The 22447-nt window shown below is 37.8% G+C and overlaps 1 protein-coding gene across 2 annotated transcripts; it reads left to right on the top strand.

The window, feature by feature from the left end:
* The first annotated feature begins 544 nt into the window (after positions 1 to 544).
* LOC107762318 (protein transport protein SEC24 C) lies at positions 545 to 19342 on the top strand. 2 transcript variants are annotated; one of them, XM_075224790.1, is made up of 26 exons: positions 545 to 825; positions 963 to 1104; positions 1657 to 2539; positions 3992 to 4207; positions 4404 to 4478; positions 4629 to 4727; positions 6774 to 6885; positions 7639 to 7766; positions 8689 to 8808; positions 9507 to 9587; positions 10296 to 10373; positions 10487 to 10579; positions 10858 to 10912; positions 11453 to 11529; positions 13332 to 13403; positions 13519 to 13602; positions 13796 to 13915; positions 14029 to 14097; positions 14685 to 14762; positions 14924 to 15062; positions 16515 to 16679; positions 17159 to 17304; positions 17451 to 17630; positions 18068 to 18156; positions 18330 to 18361; positions 18907 to 19342. In XM_075224790.1, the coding sequence occupies exons 3-26, from the start codon at positions 1679 to 1681 to the stop codon at positions 19011 to 19013; spliced, it is 3276 nt and encodes a 1091-aa protein (XP_075080891.1). In that variant the 5' UTR covers positions 545 to 825; positions 963 to 1104; positions 1657 to 1678; the 3' UTR covers positions 19014 to 19342. The 2 variants fall into 2 exon arrangements, with proteins under 2 accessions (XP_075080891.1, XP_075080892.1); XM_075224791.1 differs by having other exon boundaries at positions 625 to 825; positions 1620 to 2539.
* Positions 19343 to 22447: the final 3105 nt, after the last annotated feature.

Consider the following 22447-nt stretch of genomic DNA (forward strand, 5'->3'; position numbering starts at 1 on the left):
ATGCCTTCTTCGTTATCTCATCAGTAATACAATATATGTTGTCTCTCCTTTTCGTAAAAAAATGTCGCCCAAGGACCAAAAATTCTTGAATTTTTACCTATGCTTTTTTGTAGTGATAAACCTCAATATAGAGCACAACTTCTGAAAAATTATGTCCATGAGCATTTGCTACAATAATGTTCCCTTAGGCACATGCTTCACATCAAGCAAATTGTATAACATTATTATTTTTCGTGGAACATTCATATCAAGCAAATTGTATAATATCATTATTTCTTATGGAACATTTATTAGGAGATGAAATGAAAGTTTTACCGGAGTCTTAATATGTTTTTAATGTTTGGTTGTAAAGATGGTATTAACACTAATATATTAAACTTTGTATAAATAGTTCTTTTTAATTATCCGCGCATCGCGCGGATACTAATACTATATAATTAAACTGGAGTGCATTTCTATAATTATAAGTTAATTATTATCAAAATTAAACGGGGTATCACAGTCCTACATAATCTCGGTGTGTCTGGATTTGACGTCATTTCCAGGTGTTTCAACCAATCAAATTGTGTTGTTTCTCTAATACATTCTATGTAATATGTAATAAAATGAAAATAAATAAATAATAAAACAAGGTGGAGATTAAGAAAATCTCTATTTTCACAGGCAAACTAAAATATTTACACCTACATCTAAATGACCTTCTTCCCCATTGAATAATTGTCCGATCTCTGTGAAATCTTCACCAAATTCTGATCTATAAACCCACCCACTCCCCGTCCTTTTCTCTAGCTTGTCACATGCTATCTTCTTCCCCTAGATCTTCAGGTTTAACATTTCTTTCCGATGTGAAAATGCTATGTTTATGCGAATGTATTCAATTATTGGATTTGTTTGATTTCGGACTTAGATTTTCTTTTAAAGATCTAATTTTTATTAATCTACTTGGTTTGTTTTTGCTTCAGATCGAAATCAGTCGAATCATTGAAAACCGGGTTCACTCGTAACGGTAAAGGTTTCGGCGAATTCATTCTCAGTTCATAACAGACGACGCCGTTTCCTTGCTGCCGGCGTCGACGTCCTTCAATTCCATTAACATCTCAGCTGGTGAGGCTTTTTCTTTTTTATAATTTTTTTTTGGGGAATTCGCGCTTTATAGTCCCTCAAATATCAACAAATTCTGATTTTGATTCTTGTGATATCTTGCTCTTGCTAAGCACTTTTGACCTTCAATTAATTAAAATGTGTACTTCTGATCCCGTCTGTAAATTTACATAATTCTAATGAATTATTAACTATTATATCATTTATTACCAATATGTTCTGTTAAATTTGTACTGTTACTTCATATTTGAGAGTAATAAAGTTATGAAAAAGTTTAAAAGTAACATATTTCCTATATATAAAAAGACATAAACACACATTTTAATTAGTTGATGGTTAAATGTGATTAGTCATATATCACAAGGATCAAAATTAGATTTACCAATAATTAAGGGACCAAAAGTGCTATTATCCCTATTTTAATTATTTATAGCCTTGTAATTTTTGTATGTTTCACCAGTTCTTTAATGCTCTATTTATATGTTTATTATCTGTCTCATTTCTGTGTATGAGATCAGGTGATTGTGGGACTTAGTTGAATTGCAATTTGTGTAGGTGGGAAATTTGGGAATAATCAATGGCGGCTCCAGGGGGACCTAGAACAGGGAATAGACCACCACCCAACTATAACCCTAATGCACTTGCTGATGGTATGCAAAATCTACAACTAAATAGACCTAACCAGTCACCTAGTGCTCCGAGGCCTAATAACCCATTTGGGCAGCAGCCACCTAGTGCTCCTAGGCCTAATAATACACCATTTGGGCAGCAGCAGCCACCTTTTGCTGGTGGACCAGCCATTAGTCGTCCAGGACCTCCACCACCTGGTGTGTTTCCGAGAGGTCCTAGTGGCGGTCCTCCACACACTGGATTGCCTCCTAATGTAGCTTCTAGACCAACTGGCCCTCCTCATGTGGCTCAATCTGCTCCTCCCTTTGCATCTCGGCCACCTCCTCCTGGTGCAATGCCTCCTTCTATTGGTGGTACAGCCCCGCCGTCTGCATTGGGTCCTCGTCCAGGGCCTCCGGGTCCTTTTGCTTCTTCGCCATTGACAACAGGTTTAGCTGTGCCGCCACCATCAAGCATTTCTAGTTCGGTTAGTAATGGGCCACCTGCAGGTGGGCCGGGAATGATGCAGGGTGGAGGACGTTTTCCTCCTCCAAGCAATACAATGAGGCCACCATTTGGAGCTTCTCCACCAGCTATGGTTTCATCTGGCACTCCTTCTCAGCCTCCGAGCATGCGCTCACCCTTTGGCGGTCCATCATCTATCAGCACAGCACCAGTTACAACACAACCGCCAACACCATTTTCGGGATCATTGCAGAATGTGCCACCTCCTTCGGGTTCCTCTCCATTTGCAGCACCTGGTCAAGGCATGCCTCCACCCATGGGTGCCCTTTATGGAACACAGTCGTGGCAAATGCCACCCCATCAGGTGATTTTATATGCGTATCTTACTGTACTTGTTTTGAAAGGTGAAATTTATGTATTTTTCCATAAATAAAGGTATGATAGAGTCATGTGAATATGCTATTGAAGGGACAAAAATAATAGAGTTTTCTTCAGATGCATGGTGTTAAGAATTTCCACTAAACTCATTACCGGAGTATAATTTATTTTATGTGATCTTTGAAGCTGTGAGATATGTTTAGTTCTTGCCTATGATAGACTACAAAAGAAGGAAGTCATAGGATATATATCTCTTTATCTGGACCGAAGTTTTTGGATCAACAAGTCACACGAGATGTGTCAATAATCAAATTATATGCGTTTAATGATCTTTAGTAATCATCAAAATCTAGCGTTAAAGAGATGCTTCATGACTGTAGGATAGAAAGAATCAATAATATCCAGGAACTTGTGATTTCTAGTTCATTCAAAGATAATTAGAGAAGTCTTTTTATGAATTTGTAATAAAATGTACCACTATTTTAAATAATTCTCATTTTAGTATTATGTGCATTATGTTGCCATTGCTTCTTTTTTCATCTTTCCTTGAGCCGAGGGTTAATCGTAAATAACCTCTCTATCTTCTCAAGGTAGGGATGAGGTCCGCGTACACACTACCATCTCCAGATCCCACTTGTAGGATTACACTGGGTTTTTTGTTGTTGTTGTTGTTGTTTGTGCATTATAAATTTTCTTTTTATCTTTTTTTTCCCATATAAAACTTTGAGTAATTGCTATTAATAAAATTACCTATGTGAGATACTTTATCTTTTAACTTTTAACATGTTGTTTGGAATTCTTTCATTATTCAAAGTTATTAAATAATATTTTTTATTATTGTTTATTTATTTTTACTCCATAAATAGAATTTGTTTTTATTTATAAGCTTTTATAACTTTGCTTGGGATACAGACGTTCTTGAAAATTATTAAAAATTTCTTTTGAGTATCATTTGCTTATTTATCTAAAATAATTCAAAGCGTAAATAATGAAATCCTTCTATGAATTTGTTATCTAATGTGCCACTATTTTACATAATCATTATTTTAATATTAAGTATATAAGTATTTATGAAAAATAAAAATAAAATCTTAAGTATACAAGTTTGCTTAAGTTTGTCTGGACCATCTGAAAAGGATAACTGTCTTTCACAACTGAAGCTACAACAACCTAGCTATCCCTTCGTAATTAGAAGAAGAGGTATAGCAACCTCACAAAAAATTTACATTTAATTCAAAAACACCCTAAAGCACATGGCACTTTTCCAATATAGTGTTTTCTTTAGTTTTTTTTTTTATAAGAAGTGTTTTTTCCTTTGTTTTCTATTGAAATTCTAAAATTCTGGGGATATTTTGGATCAAGTAGATTGGTTTCAGTTTGCTTTTATTGTATTTCCACATTCATGTGAAGTACATATTCTGAGTTTACTTATTGACAGGGGCCTCCACCTTCTGCTATTCCTGGTTCGATGCAACCACCAAGTATGTACGGAATGGCGCCTCCTCTTCCAAATCAGGCAGTGGCTTCGATAACACCTTCTATTGGTCATACCAGTCCATCAAAAGTTGATCCCAATCAAATCCCGCGCCCAATTCCAAATGCCTCTATAGTTCTGCATGAAACCCGACAAGGCAACCAAGCCAATCCCCCTCCGGTAAACTATCATTTCCTTTAAAGAAAGAAAACATTTGGCTATAATATCTTGCTTGGTTGTATTGTACTGTTGCATTTACGTATGAACTATCTTTTCTTCAACTGGTTATGCTTGCCTCCTAAGGGTTCAAATTAATCTAATTTTTTTTTTTGGTTTTACTGCTTTTTCCTGATTTACTTTTATGCCCCACTTGAAGCCTGCCACAAGTGACTATATTGTTAGGGACACTGGAAATTGCAGCCCACGGTTCATGAGGTGTACTCTTAATCAGGTACTAAACTTCTTTGCATTGTTCTTTTGTCTAAACATAATTCTTTCCTTTATGGTTTCTGCATGTATGCTCTTTCATCTTTCTATGGAAAGAAAAGCTTATTAACCATACATTTTTAATTAATTTTGGTCCTTGCTGTTTGTGTAACAGATTCCATGCACTGTTGACTTTTTGACAACCTCGGCAATGCCATGGGCTTTATTGGTCCAGCCCTTGGCTCTTCCTCATCCATCTGAAGAGCCCCTCCCGGTAATGCACTCTTTGCCATCTATATGTTCTAATTTTAATAGCCGTACTTTGTGCTCCCTCAGGTATTAGCTAATACTCATAACCAAACACCAGATAAATTTAATCTGAAATTTTATAACGCGATTAATATCCTAATCCCACTAATCCAACGGTCCCTAAGGGAATTTAAGAAGGCTAGCTATATGTCTACTTCATTTACAACATTTGAAGTACACATAAAGCTGCAGTTAATAAACTTTGTCTAGTGCGAGATATTAGTTCTGCCGAGATATTTCATATATATTTTATGGTTTGCATCAGTAAGGCTTATACAAGAGTATTTCTTGCTAACTGTACATTTACTTGAGTGAAGAAAGTTGGGTGCTGTTACCCATAAAAAATTGTCAATGTCAGCATTAGCTGTAACCTCTGTTGCCAACCCTATTGTATGAACCTTTGGCGTGGTAGGAAGTCACTTGAAGTAGATGGTATTAGTGACGAAGGCAGCTTTTTATGCTGGACGAGCGTTTCGCACTCTAGTTAGTAAAAGTGTTACAAGTCTTGCTATCTAAGTGGTATGAAGAGCGCCGGGAAAATGGTCATACCATAGAAGGAGAGGATAGCGGAAAAAAGAAAGGTAAAACAAAGATGAGCTAGTCTTGAAACTTTACTGGCACTAGATAAACCGAGATATCTAGAGATCTAACAGTGATCAAGTGCTGGGGAGGTAGTAGTTCAGGAAATGGAATGAGCTAATAAATGTTTGTTATTCTTATCTGTGCTTTTAGGAGATGGTAGTGAAAACTTAGGGATGATACTGGTTTTTGGATAATTAGTTGCATCTCTCTGGCTTTTGCTTGTGTACCTAGGTTGACAAATATATTGAGGATGTTCTGTATATGAACATACTTTATGTGATGAAGGGATATTCTTTTAGTTATCCTCCATCCAATAAATAAAAATTAAAATGAATACCTTAATAAAAGGGGAAAAACAAAGTGAAACCACTGCTGTTTAAAACTTTGTCGTTTCTTTTACATAAAGAGAAATGAGTACAAAATTGGCCTCAGGGCTTTGTTCTAGCGATAAGAGTACAACATGTGATGTGTGGGTTAGGCAAAGGTCACATGCTTGAACATTGCCACAAGCTTTTGCCTAGTATTTAGTGGAGAAGGGTAGAGGGGCAGGCCCATTATCCACTGATTCGAACCATGCACCATGCCCCTCGGGAATTTCTCGGTTATCAAAGAGAAAAAAAAATACAAAGATCGGTAACTAAACTAAAATGTATTCTCTCGTTTGTAAAAATCACTATCTTATTTGAGCTTTAAACGTCTAGCAGCAGTTTCTTTCCTAGTTCTCTCATAATGCTTTATGCAATGCGGTTTGAGGTTTAGGAGCAACTTGTGAGTTTGCAGAATATCGAAGTTTGGTTGAATTGCTTCACAAACAAAGAACTGTACTAGATAGACATGATGTATGGTGATGGGGGGCTGGGGACAACATCGTACTTTCTGTTAAATACTATTATGAAAAGCTTCTGATTAGGGAGTAGTCAGCTTTTTCGACATATCTCAATATGGATCCCAAGGGTGTTGAGGAAGGTGTGTTTTCACTTGGCTAACTTGCCAAGGGGTAACCTTGACCGCCGAGAATTGGAGGAAGAGGAAGAGTACTCAGAAGAAGATGTGAATCACCTCCTCTTACATTGCTGGAAAGCATATTGTTGTGTGGTGGGAAATTCTGAGATGGTTTGGACCTACGTGGCTGATGATGTATGCTAAGATGCACAGTTGACTGTAGTGACTCTTGGCGTCCGGGTGTGGTTTTCCTTTTTCTTATTGGTGGCCAAAAGGGATGAATTGTGATCCCCAGAGTGGAAATTGTTTCTATTAATCATCAGAAGTTCTAGGTTTATGCCTGCTATATATCTGTTATCATCTCTGCTTACTCCATTTTCTGAGCATGTAGGAGCACTTTAATAATGTAAATTGATTTCTGTAGCTTACTGAAGGCAGAATGAATTCATTTGTTAGTTCTTTTACCTTCTTGTTGCTTCCTTGATAGGTGGTTGATTTTGGGGAAAGTGGTCCTGTTCGGTGCTCTCGTTGCAAAGGCTATATAAATCCTTTCGTGAAGTTTATTGATCAAGGAAGACGTTTCATCTGTAACTTGTGTGGTAAGAATGAAATTTATTTATTCCCACTAACTTACTGTAATGTGATGTTTGGAGTTTAGAGCCCGGCTCTAGATATTATTTAGGGACTCAAGATTGAAATCCAACATACACCTTGCATTTGATAAGAAACAATGAAGAAAAAGTTATCTTTTAACATAGTCTTTTCTGGACCAACTTGAGATATAACTGCTGTTCGAAAGTAACATTGATATATATTAAGACGATCCTATAGGTTGACTAAGTCCATACATTAAGCCGGCCATAGAACAACTTCATAAGTGGACTAATGTTATGATGTGGGACAGTAAAATGAAATAATCTCTGACTCTCTCTCTCTCTCTTTCATGTTGGGGATTCACGTAGACAATGTGTGCACAAGCTGGCTTCAACATTGGCCATCCTATTTTTAGTGATCTGGTCCTGCTTTGACAGCAAGACCTCTGCCATTTTCTATGGTATAGCTTGTATTTCCTGAATCACCCTTCCTAGTGGATGTGCATGATTGTGATATAGTAGAAAACGTTCAATCTCCTTGTTGAAGACCAATTGGCCAGTGTCCATGCTATTCACAGATTGCATATTTCCAAAACAACTGACCCTAAAAGGAAAATGGATTAAACTCCTATGCCATCAGCTTCAGTGAATAAATCGAATGCACAACTTGAAATGTAGAACCATTTTCAATTTCCTAATGCTGCATTTTGAATGAAATTGTGCTGTAATGTAGTTATGTTTGTTGGCTTCATTTTGCAGGGCATACCGATGAAACTCCACGTGACTATCACTGCAACTTGGGTCCAGATGGCAGGCGTAGAGATGCTGATGAAAGGCCCGAACTATGCCGAGGAACTGTTGAGTTTGTCGCTACCAAGGAATATATGGTTGGTACCTTTTAGAACATTTGTTTGGGGTGTGATTACATGACTTTATAGAAGTAATGTCATACTAAGTTGGCATTCCTGGCGCTGAACTTTCAGTTTAAGCATCTTTGAGCTTTCAAATTTACTATTTAAACTTGTTTTAATGTTCGGGGAAGCTAGAGAATGGACCAGAATAGAGTGGAATGAATACATAGGATTCTTATTGCAATATCAACTAATTTGAAAATGAGGTTGTTATAAAAAATTTACCCCTCTGTGTCAATTTAGATGACACATTTAGCTTATTGAGGGAGTAATAAATAATAAAGAAAACACTAATTTGAGATTGAGGCATAGTGGATTGTAATTCTGGAATCTTGCAGTTCACAGCACCCTTTTCTATCTATTCCAAATGTCGGCTCTTGTGTTACCTCTTTAGCACCAGGTTGTTGCTATCTGTCTGCTATTATGTTGCTGATTTAACTTATTAAAAAAAAAAAGGGAAAAAGGAGAAGAAAATATTCTGCTGATGAGCATTCTTTTGGTGTCTAGCTTAGACTTGAGGAGAAAACAGTTGTGCTGTATATTATTCGTTACAAAATCTTTTTCAGCATTGAAATCCTTAAGCAGTATAAAAATACTACATACAGAGAGAAAGCTAGAGAGGAATGTGGGGAGGAGGAGAAGGGGAGTAAGCAATGAATGGGAGATGTGAAATGTTGAACTCTGGAAGACTTGTCAAATTATTGCTCCGAGAATACTGTGTGATCTGTTGACAGCAGAGTCAATAGGTTGAGGGTGTTAGTAGTGTGGACGAGTAGGATCTCACATTTAGAAAATTAAACTAATACTTTGACAGAGACATTTATTGACAGTTCCTTAATTCAAATTTTAACTTCATGAATTTTGCAGTAATAACTTGGAATTTTGTCTTGTATTTCAGGTGCGAGATCCCATGCCGGCTGTATATTTCTTCCTAATAGACGTTTCCATGAATGCCATACAGACCGGTGCAACTGCAGCTGCTTGCAGTGCGATCAGCCAAGTTATTACTGATCTCCCTGTAAGTCGTTTTTGGGGATGCAGCATGCAGTTTTTGTACTTTTAGATTACAGAAATAGAAAAGTATTTGTTTTGTCTTCTCAAATGGAATCATCATAAATCTGCCACTGTTTTGTACTAAATCAGTGAGGTTAATTAGAACTTCTGATGTAGTGAAGCTAGCTGAAGCAAGTACCCGTTTAATTTGTCTGTTTGAGATGACGAAAAATGTTATTGATGTGTATGATTTATGGAGAACCCAGTTTGTCTCCATCTGAATACTGCGGTGTTGCGCAAATGCTGCCCGGTAACCTTGGTTTATCCAAGAGAGCGTTATGGTTGAGTGGCTGTTGTTGTTGTTGTTTTTTTTGGGGGGGGGGGGTAGGCAAAATATTGCCTGTAAGATGAAGAAATTATGACGGGCCGAAAGGATATAGTTGAACCCTTAAATGTGTTCGATTGGGGGGCTCTTTTCTCGGCATCTGGTGTCATTTTTACTAGCTGAATGAACCAGCGGTGATGTGGTAAAGACAGCTACCTTTAATCTACTGGGACTTGGGAAAGATGGGGTCAGCAAGTGGTTAGAATTTCACGTTCACTGCATGGATCAAGGAATAAATACTATTTGTGATATTATCCAGCTAAGCTGCACTTTTGGATTCGATTTTAATTCTTGGAAAGTTTATGAGCTGTCTTTGACATTGACAACTTTTATTGCAGGAAGGTCCTCGAACATTGGTTGGAGTTGCTACATTTGACTCAACTATCCACTTTTACAATCTCAAGCGTGCATTACAGCAGGTTTGACGCATTCAAATGAGTTTGATTATGCTAAATTAAGCTTTAACATCTGAAATTAAAAGGAGCTTTGAAATCAGTGTTGAATCTTAATCAGTTATCCTTGCCTTTTTCTCTTTGTGTGGTAATGATGAATTGACAATTACTTTTAAGGGGAAGAGTGCAAAACTAGTAAAATGGTTCTTGTTGGATTTCAGGAAGGTGTTGCCCAGATGATTAACGTAATGCATTTCTGAAAGAATTTCTATAAAAAACTGTGTGTTTTCATATCATCTAACAGAATTTCTATAAGTGAATAAAAATAAACAAACCTTTAACCAAGGCATCTGGGGAGAGGGAGTTAGCAGCACTTACTAAAACAAAGTAAACTTGTCCTTATTCATTTTTCTTGTCTTGTCTGCGATTAATTCATAGGGTGGTAGGAAAAAATATTAGCCTTCACAAAAGAGTTACTTTATTGCCCATCTAGACTTCTCTGCCTTAATTAGCTGCTCGTCTCCTTTACTGCCTAATTGCTCTATTGCGCTTGATTATGCAGTTCTCTCTTTATTCTTCCTGGTATATTTGGATTCTATTTCACTTGTGCCATTGCTCTCCAATATGATTTGTTCGTTGTTCTTTTGTCTAAAATGGAATTTGGGTTGTGGAAAATGGTTTATGTTGGTGAAGTGCCTGTTTTCTGATAAGTTGATTCTGGATCTACCTTTGCAGCCATTGATGCTTATAGTCCCTGATGTCCAAGATGTTTACACCCCCCTTCAAACCGATGTTATTGTGCAGCTCTCAGAGGTTAGTTCTGCATGATGATGACCAACTTTCTGTTCATTTTCCTCTTATTTAAAGCGAAACGACTAAGAATTTCAGTGCATCATGTGAATGTGGTTGCTTGGTTGTGTTTTCAGTGCCGTCAGCACCTAGAGCTTCTCCTAGAAAGCATCCCAACAATGTTCCAGAATAACAGGACTGCTGATTCAGCTTTTGGGGCTGCAGTCAAGGTACCAATGCTTTACATGAAGTTAGTTACCCTAGTTGTATTTGATCACAAATCCACTTGTTTTATATTGCCTCATTGATCCATAGATGGAAAAAGTATTTTCTGCATTCCTTCTAAAATGTGACTAGTTAGCTCACCACGGTTACGTGAGACTTTTCCATTCTGAGAAAGAGATTGGAAAAATTTTATTATTGTGTTGCTGCATGCCGATGAATGATTGCAAGTATAACCATCAATCTGATGGTCAATTGATTCTTACTTTGCGTTTTGTTACTTCAGGCTGCTTTCTTGGCAATGAAAAGCACTGGAGGCAAACTTCTTGTGTTTCAATCAGGTAAGGTGTTAAGTGCAGTGAACTATAAGTATCATGTACAACCTTCTGTGTCTAAAATCAAAACTATATTTTTTTTTCTCCGCGTGCTTGTGTTAAAAATGTTTTAGCTCTGATTTCCCCCTCTTTTGTTTGCAGTGCATTGCTGATTGACTGTTTTGCTTTTATTAATTTATGCTTAACTTCGGTGTCCAATGCAATCTGCTTAAATAGGATGATCCATAGAAGGATTGCTTTCTGTGGCACTGTCTGGTGCTTTTAGTATTGAAGTACTACTAGGATAGCTATGTTTGGATTGTATTTTCAGTAAATTCATGGTTTTGAAACTCTCATCAAATTTGGACTGAATACTTTGTAAAATAGAAGCATGCTTTAGGCAATTGCCTTATAATTCCTTTTTTCTCCTTCACCTGGTGCATCCACTAGTTCATTAGTCCTATGATGTTATATTTCATGGAAATGATCTGTTGCATGAGTGGGCACCTTTGACCACACAAATTGTTATACATTTCTAAGTGTTGGATGTACTTGCTATTTTTATAGTCCTGCCATCTACTGGTATTGGAGCCCTTTCTGCTAGAGAAGCTGAAGGAAGAACCAATGTATCAGCTGCAGAAAAGGTAAATTTGTTGAACCAGTTTTTAGTTCAGCATATATCTGTCCTTTAGCAGGAGCTTTTTTCACTTGTTTTCTTGTTCTGCCTTTTCTTGATTGCTAAAGGCTTCTTGCTACTCCACCACTGGTGTCTCTCTTTTAGATTGTTGTGTATCCACTATCCCCTAGTTTTTGCCTTTATATCATAGTTGAATGTCCCAAAACATTGTACATATTTGTCATGTTGGCTCTGCCATAAAATTGTCCATATCCAGTGTTGAATACATAGAAACTTCCAGTCTTAACATGCATAAGTGTGAGAGCTGTTGTGTTTTAATTGTCAACTTTTATAAAAGGGACAATAGGAAAATTAAATAGGCATTTCACTATATTGACATGAAAAATGTCTACTTGAGGTGATGCCAGACACTGTGAAAGAGGAAATGTTCAGTCAGAGTTATGGTAGAAGGAGAAGACACAGGGCGTGAAAGCTTGTGTCACTAGCACTTGTGTGGGTCTTTTAGAGGGAAAGAAATAGGAGAGCTTTTGAGGGTGTATAAATTAAACTTAATTCAGTTGGGGAGTAGTATTTTATCCCTTCTTTCTTTTTGGTGCACCCATAAGGTTCCCTTTTGTGTAGAAGATTGGTTGTCGTTCATAGAAAATCATCTATTTTTTTTAGGTTTTCTACTTTTTGATTTACTTCTCCTATACGGGCCTGCTTTTTTGCCCAAGCATTAATAGGAGTATAATTTATTACAACAACAATAAACCCAGTATATTCCCACAGGTTGGGCCTAGGGAGGGTAGTGTGTACGCAGGCCTTACCGCTACCTAGTGAAGGTAGAGAGGTTGTTTCCAATAGATATTAATATAATTTATTACTTTGATAAAAAAAGGTATTTCAATTTTTTTTAACAGAAAAAGTGAGCACCTTTTTACCAATCACATCAACTATCTATTTTTGGTTTCAGCACTTCTATCCAAATACGAACTACGTATTCATAAATTCAGCCCAGACACTTGAGAAGTGCTTTCCAGCACTTGATGCCTTTTTATTGTGAGAAGGTAAAGTAATTTAATGGATAAACTAGCACAAAGGGTGTGTTGTTACAACTGTACAATATTTTCAGAAGCAAAACAACCAAAATATGTCCTTTCTAATCCTGTTGGGCTTCTAAAATTTGTAACACTGATCAACCTCGTCTACATGTCCAATCTACACCATGAGCAGAACAAAATGATACAATTAAATTTTATTCATGATAGAGTTAGCAGAGTCTTCAAAACATCTTCTATTTCTTTTAGTCCATTCAGTCCGCCATATGCATGCTGGGATAGCATACCACCACCTGCGCTTGCTCTTCTGTGGGCTCTAACTCCTTCTTCAGGTCAATTTTAACCCTCAGGGGTTGGCATGGTGGCAATTGACTTGAGCCCTGGGGTTTGCTCCCTTTCAAGGTCTCAAGTTCGAAACCCACTGGGTGCAAACAATTTCTGAGGGCCATCAAACTGGGTAAAACCTGAATTAACCGTGGTGCACTTGCGGGAAACTCCTTGCCGAGGGCCTGTGCACCGCCGGGATTAGTCGGGGCTCTTAGAGACTCGGACACCCGGTGCAAATCAAAAAAAAAAAATGGTACATTTATATGACTTGGACAAGCGATAAATTTCATCACATGTCTCCAGGAGTAACGTGGATCCGAGTTTTTGTAATGTACATATCCAGCACCAATGTGGCAATGAACAAAACTTTTCTAGCTTATCCCCCCAAAAAAGAAACCATGGTGTTGCTTATTCAGAAGAGTTGAATATTTTCCTATTGCAGGAGGCTCACAAGTTGCTTCAGCCGGCTGATAAAACTTTGAAGACAATGGCTATTGAGTTTGCCGAGTATCAGGTGAGTTACATAAAAAGCCTGTGGAAGAATGATTCATTAAGCACAACTAGAATGTTAAGAAGTCTTTTCATATTATGACCGTTCACATCAATTAATTACATATCAACTTCTTCAGGTCTGTGTTGACGTGTTTCTCACAACTCAATCATATGTAGATATTGCCTCTATCTCGGTCATCCCTAAAACTACCGGTGGGCAGGTAACTGTGAAGCTGTTACTATTTTAGCTCGTCTTCTCCCCGAGGCCCTTGGTTATGATGCACTTACTGTTAATGGAATTTATTAACATTCTTATTATGCAACTTATGATATATGATAGCCACTTCACTTCATGTTCCTTTTGATATCTTTTATATCTAGGTTTGAGCTTTAAGGCTATTTCACTTGTGTCAGGTGTACTACTATTTCCCTTTTTCTGCTCTTGCTGATTCTGCCAAGCTATACAATGATCTTCGATGGAATATCACTAGGCCCCAAGGGTTTGAGGCAGTAATGCGTGTAAGATGTAGTCAGGTATGCTTCCCAGTTTTTGTGTCTTCCTGTGCTTCTTTCATAGAACTAGCAGCAACATACCGCATTTATGGAACTTAAGTGTAAAATTCACGTCGACCGTGTTTCATTTGCAGGGAATTCAAGTTCAGGAGTACTCTGGAAATTACTGTAAAAGAATTCCAACAGATGTTGATCTACCTGCGGTTTGTCTCTCTATCTCTCTACTCCCTCCCCCCTTAAAAGAAGATTATGCACTTCCCAAGCAAAAAGCACAAGCACAACAACTTAAAATTTAATAGATTAACTGTGCGCTTCTGTATTAAGTTCAAAGCATCTGTAGCAGATTTCTTGGGGAATACCAAGCATCCCCATATTATGTTTGGCTATAGTTGATAGTTTACTATGAGGCAAAGGTGCAGCGTCAATATTTTTATTTTGTCTGATTCTCTATCGATTCCCTGCCGGATTTTCTCAGTGGATTTCGAACGATGTTTACTTCTCCACCATACAGAGTTTTGTCCTGTTCTTTTGTCGAGTCTGGGGGTGGAGATGACACAACCGACGAAGCTGTAACACCATCTTTTTCAGATTATCTTTATTAGGTTTTAGTTGATAAATACAAACTTCTACGGTCACTTCTGCTGCTTATTTGCTCTGAATAATTAAGCTTGCCTGTCAATTCCCCTTTTTTGTGTGCATATCTACACTGTTGATTTCCTGTTGAATGTGCTAGTGTGACTGACTCCTGAATTGAGTGTATTCATTTCTAAAGGAGCTTTCCATTGTGCAGATTGACTGTGACAAAACAATTATGGTGACATTGAAACATGATGACAAATTGCAGGATGGTTCAGAATGTTCTTTTCAGGTACAAATTTGTTTGCATCTTCAGCAATGAGTTTTTGGTCAATGCTGTTTGCATTGTTTCTGTATGTCTATTTTTCCCTACCCCTGCTCCCTCATTTATTCCTTTTTCTTTCGTGGTGCAATTTGATGGCCATTTACTAGAGCTTGTTTCTGTGTTTCTAGTCTGCCGTTCTTTACACTACTATCGATGGCCAAAGAAGAATCCGAGTGTCAACTTTGGCTCTGCCTTGCACAACTTTGTTGAATAACATGTTTCGATCAGCTGACTTGGACACACAATTTGCTTGCATCTTAAAGCAAGGTAGAGTATACTATGTCTTAATTCACTGCCACATTCTTAAGTACAATATTTATTTCACAGTTCAGCCTCCTCATCCGCCTTCCCAATGGTTGGGGGGCATCTTCTTTTTTTCTTCTCAGTCAATCCCCAAATTTTGAAGTTGGGAAAATTTTATGTCTATAATGTGCTTTCTGCCTCAGTAAGGATCTTTGGTTTCCCCCCTTTGTACCAAGATCTTTGACACTTCATTTTTTCTTACAATGTATGCATTTATTTAATTCCGAAATAGCTGCACCGGTTTTGGTCCTTTCTCAAATGTGCATAGCCGAAATATATCTAAAATTGTGCGGGGATACGTCCTCCAACCGACCAGGCAGACGTGTCCATGGGCACCATATTGAATCTGATTATTTCTGTAATGGTACTCCCCCTTTTCTATAATCCCCATAACCATTGTTCTGCAGATTTGGAACGAATATTTGCTAGACGGGGTTGTAACTTTTGTGTCTAGATATGTGATTTTGGATGCTATGCGAAAGCGAAACCACGAATGAACAAATTGAGGGACAAAGAAAAATAAGTGTCTTATCAAAAAAGAATTTAAGAAATTTTGCCACTGCTGGAATAAGTAGAGGGAACTGGTGTTTGTAGGATGTCACCTCTTTTATATCTTTTGGCAGAATGGCTAAATGATATTTTCCTTGTTTTCCCTCAGGGATCAATTCGTTCGGATGTGTAGGAGAAAATTAATATATCGTATATTTTGCCGTAGAAATGCATAATTAATTAACTCCTTTTTTTTTGTTTCACATTTCTTCTGACTAGTAATGCCTCGGTGAACTTGTCACCACTCTTAGCATTTAATGAATTGGTATGTGGAATCTAAGTCAGCAGCAAATTTGTGCTACTGTACTTAGCTTCCATTTTTATTCCCTTTTTCATGTGATTTTTCGTCAAAGAAGAATCTATATTGTATCTCCCAAATCTCCTAGAAGTTAACTGAACAAATTACCGCACAAGAGCTTAACATCTTACTCCTCTCCCTCTCTGCCAGAGGCTAATACTTTTGTTTTTTTAATATGTTAAATCCCCCCCCCCCCCCCAAGGAAATCCCCTGGCCCGAAGCAAATAATTATTTTCGTCCTTTTCAAGAGTCCACGGTGTATTTAATTGTTTATTTTTGATAAATGAAAAAATTGAAGCTAGAAAATCAAAGCTTCCAAATAAATGGAATAGAAGTGCCTATGAACTGCTCCGGTCTTCTTTATTAGAAGATAGCTCTTTACAGCTTATAATTGCAGCTTTGTGGTCCGCATAATAACTAGCATGAGTCGTCAAGTGGCCTACACTACTTGCTTCTGATGTTTAATGTTATCTCATGCCCTGTTGCTATTTCATCATATTGTTCCTTATTTTCACCTTGTTTATTATTTTAAAAGAGTAATCGTACTTATGTCATTTTTCTGCATGCAGCGGCCAGTGAAGTGCCAACTGCTCCTCTCTCAAAGATCAGAGAGCAAGTGACAACCCTTTGCATCAACATTCTGCACTCTTATCGTAAATACTGCGCCACAGTGTCATCCTCGGGACAACTTATCCTTCCAGAGGCACTTAAACTTCTTCCTCTTTACACACTGGGTATATCTTGCATTCCTTTTACCCAAGCCTTTCATTTTCCAAAGATTTAACAGAGTTGGTTTATACATGCAGTATAGTGTACAATTAACTCTCTTCCATAATTTTCTTTTCTTTTCCTTTTTATATTTAAGTTGACATATTGGTCAAAATGCGTATACCCCTCTCCTCTATGTTCCACCTTGGTTCCCTTTGGTTGTTATTCTTTACGATTGTTTATTCAGTGTATTATATTAGTTGAGCTAATGTTAATCATATGAAGGAAAATAGTGCCGAGAAAAGCTAAATGAATCATTGATCACCCACTCTTTTCATCTAAACGTTATATGCATTTAGCTTCCGAATGCTTCGTATGTATAGAGTATATTGAATGTCTACCTGCCTGCCTCTAATCTCTTTGTCGCTACAAAACTATTTCCTGTAACTTGTTTGAAAAACATAATGTAATAGCTATGTTAATATAAGTTTTCTTAATTTTTCAGCTTTGCTTAAAAGCACTGGACTTAGAACTGATGGACAGATTGATAGTAGGTCCTTCTGGATTAATTATGTTTCCCCACTCTCTACTCCATTGGCAATCCCTCTGGTCTACCCTAGATTGATAGCCATTCACGAACTCGATACAGAGGTATGGACATGTATTTATGGATTTACTTCCCTTTTTTCTTTTGCCTTTTTAAGTCAACTTGGTAGTTTTATTCATTTTCTCGATTCATTTTGAACATTATTTTAGGATTACATTTCTTACATCTCATTCTGTATCTGAACTTGCAGGAGAATGACGATTCTCTTATTCCTCCTTCTATTCCACTTTCCAGTGAACAGATCAGTGACAACGGGATCTATCTTCTCGAGAATGGCGAGGACTGTTTGATATATGTTGGGAACTCTGCAGATCCTAGTGCTATCCGTCAGCTGCTAGGCATTTCATCTGTTGAAGAAATTCCTGCTCAGGTAAATTGGCATGTCTTTCCCTGTTGATTGGTAATATTATTCTATATGTACGAGGAGGTAAAAGTGGGGAAAACATTCTCAGCACCTGTTTTCCTAGGATTCCCCATATAGAGATTTGATCCTTCTGCTGAAACAAGTGCATTTAATTTGTATATATTATTCTTGATTGCTTCGGTTAAACTGTATGAATCCGCGGTGGTCAGATGTGTCCGTCTTAAAAGTAAACTTGGGTTTGTTTTTTTGGGGGGTGGGGGTGGGGTCTCCTGTATGCTGTTTGTTTATATTTTGTTCTCCAACTTATTAGTCTCTTGGGTTTGTTAAGTTCTTGATGGACAGAGCAATCAAATGTTTTTTTTCCCTTGGTGAAGCAAAGCAATTACCTATTGTAATTTAGCTCTTCTCTGCTTAAATTCTGAATTTTCCCTTTTTCTCCTCAGTTTGTTCTGCAGCAGTATGACAATCCACTTTCTAAGAAGCTCAACGATATCATTAATGATATTAGACGCCAAAGGTGTAACTATCTCCGGTATGATTCTTCTTTTTATGTGTATTTGCTCCTCTCTTTATTTCTACCTTTTAGGAGATGGTTCCTCTATTACATTTCATTACTTATAAATCAAAAGGGATGTAAATGTGAAGTCTTAACTATAACACTTAATATTTCTAATTTCTGATATGTTCTCATTCTGATCTTCGCAGCTTAAAATTATGCAAAAAGGGGGATCCATCAGGTTTGTATCCACACCATCTTTTCTCACTTCTACCCTCAGTCTTTTAACACCCACCCCCCACCCACCCCACAAAATTGTAAATTCATGAAGTGAATTAAAGGAGAAGGGACGGAATAACTAATCATCAAACTGATCTAAATAGTTTAATCTTTTAATCAATTAAATATTTACCCTGCATTTATAGCTGCCTGGTGTAAATACTTCATATGAGATCTTGCAATGACTAATCATCCTCACTTTGTTTATTAACTCACCTTTAGCCATTCCAGATTTGCAAGTTTTAAAACAATATCACTAGTTATTCCTAGGTTTATGTGAGGTTAGAACTATTGTATCGTAGCAGGTTGTCTTTTACTCTTGTTTTAAGCCAAATACCAATGAGGCAAAAAGGATGATTATACAAACATTTCCCAAAGGATTTCTACATGCAAGAAGCATGCTCATGTCAGATTGATTTGGAATGAGAAAAATTATTTTCTTCATGTGATGTTCATTCTTGGTCTTGCCACTAGCATGTTCTTAACGTTTGAATTTCTCTTTGTCAGGCATGTTATTTTTCTCACACATGGTAGAAGACAAGACACAAAGTGGACTTTCATACGTCGAATTTCTAGTGCATATCCATCGGCAAATTCAAAATAAGATGGCTTGAGAGAAGATGTCCAATTCTCTTCATGAATTTTGACCATAGAGAAAGGGTGGTACAGATGGTTTCAGTATGAAGAGGCGCAAATAAGCTTTCGAGGAGCGGCCTCATCCATGATGTTCTGTTGAAAAGCAGGAAAAGCTAGTTTAGATGTCAGAGCTCTCGAAGAATTTTTGAAGTGTAGCACATACTCAAAAAGAATGAAGAAGAAGCATACTTTTCTGTACTTTCACAGTGATAGTGTTATTTATTCTGTTTATTTTTCTTGATATGATTTGTAAAACTAAAATAGATAAAAGGGTTTTGTTGACTATATGGAGGATGGTGTCGAAAAAGTGGTTCTTTTTCTACCGTGTCTGAAGTAGCGAATGTTGTCTTGAATCCCAGAGCAGCATTAGCTGAACTGAACTCTGAAAATAGAGCTATTTGAGCTTTTCAATTGGCTGAATATGCTTTGTAAAGCTGTCCAAGCCTTGTGGACCGAGTTATCGGTACCTGTGCCGGTGGGATTTCTGTTACGGCCCTAAATCTGGATCCGGTCGTGATGGCGCTTCTCACGAAGACAAGGCCAGCCGATACATTCCCACTTCCTTTTAAGCAATTAAAATAATAAGAATTTAAGTCTTTAACATGATAAAATCTTTAAATAAGTAGTGAACAGTACAATTTGCAGAATTAAAACCAATACAACCCGACATCGGGGTGTCACCACATACGATCGGCTCTACAACAACAGTATCGCCTACCGGGGTAGATACATGAACAAGTGAAACAAGAGACTCACGAGGCGTACCCAAATAATGAGCAAAGTATGAGGACACATAAAAAAAAGGTGGAACCGGGATCAAATAATACAGAGGCATCTCTGTGGCAGACTGAAACAATACTTGTAATAGCAGCATCGAAAGCAATAGCATCGGGTCTAGCTGGAAGTGCATAGAAACGGGCTTGACCGCCCCCTGATCGACCTCCCCCTCTAGGGCGACCCCTAGCTGACTGACCTCCATCCTTTGCTGGGTGGGTGGGTGGTGATGAAGTAACTGACGCTGAAGCCGATGGCTGACCCCTCTGCTGAGATGGACCCGCAAGACGACGTGGACACTGCCTCTACCGTGTCTGAAGTAGCGAATGTTGTCTTGAATCCTAGAGCAGCATTAGTTGAACTGAACTATGAAGATAGAGCTATTTGAGCTTTTCAATTGACTGAATATGCTTTGTAAAGTTGTCCAAGCCTTGTGGATAGAGTTATCGGTATCTGGACCGGTGGGATATCATAAGTGCCTCGTGCAATTAGTCGATGTGCGCACAAGGTAGCCGAGATACCACGATTATTAAAAACGATACTCTTTCAGTCGAGCTGTCAAATTTCCCTCAATACTCTGGGATTTTGTTATTAAAAAGCGTAGAGGAATTAAGTTTTCGTTCTCACGTTATTAAAACAATTACAAACTTTCCATCATAAAGATTAGTGTGAACTCGCACAGGTGAAAAAAGTAGGCAAATATATGAATGAGTGAGTTGAAGAATGGTTATGAACTGATGTACGCAAAGAAAGAACCCTAGAAAATTGTTGTCTTCTTGATCCGAGCAAGGAAGCAATTTACATGGTGAAAAGGAGTATTTCAATTTCATTTTAACGAGCATACAAGCCAAAGAGTCTAATTAATGCTTTTCTGTTTTTACTTTATGAGATATGAATAATTAGGGTTGTGCATTCAAATCGGTTTATCGATAAATCGCATCGATTATTTGTTATCGGTTTATCTATTTATCGATTTCGATTTCGAAATTTTCCTTATCGAGTTATCGATTTCGATTTTGTCCTCTTCGGTTATCGGTTTATCGATAAACCGATAAGATATACTAAATTTTTTTTATTTATTTTACCCTTATTCTATAATACCCTTTCCTTTACCCTAAGTCCTTAACCCTATTATTTCATCTACCACATTTAAGGAATGATCATATTTAAAGCTCAAGGGAATGAAGTTTAAATTAATGGAAGTGTTGGTGGCATACATTTGATCCCTTACTTTAGTTTCGTTGCATGTGCTTGTTGACATAATTTTTATGTTATAAACGGTGTTCGTCTTATTTTAGCTTCTTTTGTCCATATTAGTTAGGCGTGTTTATAGCGATATACTTTCCGTGGAATCCCGCAAATTTTCTTATTGGTGTAATCGATAACCGAATCGATAAGCCCCAAAAATCGATAAATCGAAATCGAAAAAATCGAAACCTTATTGAAACGATAACGATAAACATATGTACAAATCGATAATCGATAAGTAATTATCGATAAGGGTCAAAATCGAATCGATAAATCGAATGCACACCCCTAGATATGATCATATTTTTGCATGTTTAACTGTTTTAAGTGTCAAGTACAGAGAAGACAACGACAACAACAATAATGACCCAGTAAAATTCTACTAGTGGGGGGAGGGTAGTGTGTACGCAGACCTTACCCCTACCCCGAGGGAGTAGAGAAACTGTTTCCAAAAAACTCTCGACTCAAGAAGATAAAAAGAGACAATATCAGTACCACTAACATATACCGTAGGAATAACAACATCATAAAGATCAGAAAATAGATAAAAAGCAAAAGCGATAGCCATTAAATAAACCGGGCATTATGAAAAACGAAAGAGTAGTAAGACACAACATTAACCACTAGCAGTCTAAGACAAAAATCCTATCAGACTAACCTCACAAACGTAGGAAGTAGAAAAAGATACAACTACCTCCTAACCTACAACCTTATCAAGGGTCATGTCCTCGGAAATTTTGCCTCGCCATGTCTTGCCTGATCACCTCTCCCCAATACTTCTTAGACCGCCCTCTACCTCTTCTCGTGCCTTCCAAAGCCAGTCGCTCACATTTCCTTACCGGAGCATCTGGGCTTCTCCTCTTTACGTGCCCGAATCATCTGAGCCTCGCTTCCTGCATCTTGTCATCAATGGGAGCCACACCTACCTTCTCCCGAACATCATCATTCCTGATCTTATCTATCCTAGTGTGTCCGCACATCCACCTCAACATCCTCATTTCTTCTACTTTCATCTTCTCGATATGTGAGTTCTTAACAGGCCAACACTCAGCCCCATATATCATGGTCGGTCTAACCGCCGCTCTATAAAACTTACCTTTGAGTATATGTGGCACACTCTTGCCACACAGAATTCCAGATGCTAACCTCCACTTCATCCACTCCACCCAATACGGTGTATGACATTCTCGTCGAACTCCTCTCCCCCTTGGATAACCGACCCAAGGTACTTGAAACTGCCTCTACTTGGGATGACCTGTGATTCAAGCCTCACATCCATGCCCGCTTCCCTCGGCTCAACGCTGAACTTGCACTCCAGGTATTCCGTCTTTGTCCTGCTCAGCTTGAAACCCTTAGACTTAAGGGCCTGTCTCCAAACCTCCAACCTCTC

Source organism: Nicotiana tabacum, chromosome 11 (assembly GCF_000715075.1).
Source record: "Nicotiana tabacum cultivar K326 chromosome 11, ASM71507v2, whole genome shotgun sequence".
Lineage (NCBI taxonomy): Eukaryota > Viridiplantae > Streptophyta > Magnoliopsida > Solanales > Solanaceae > Nicotiana > Nicotiana tabacum.

Bases quoted from the DNA above. Each gene is read 5' to 3' on its own strand.
- LOC107762318 (XM_075224790.1), top strand. From the start codon at position 1,679: ATGGCGGCTCCAGGGGGACCTAGAACAGGGAATAGACCACCACCCAAC. The intron at 4,728-6,773 runs GTAATGCACTCT...CTTCCTTGATAG, and splicing joins CATCTGAAGAGCCCCTCCCG to GTGGTTGATTTTGGGGAAAG. The intron at 11,530-13,331 runs GTAAATTTGTTG...TTCCTATTGCAG, and splicing joins ATGTATCAGCTGCAGAAAAG to GAGGCTCACAAGTTGCTTCA.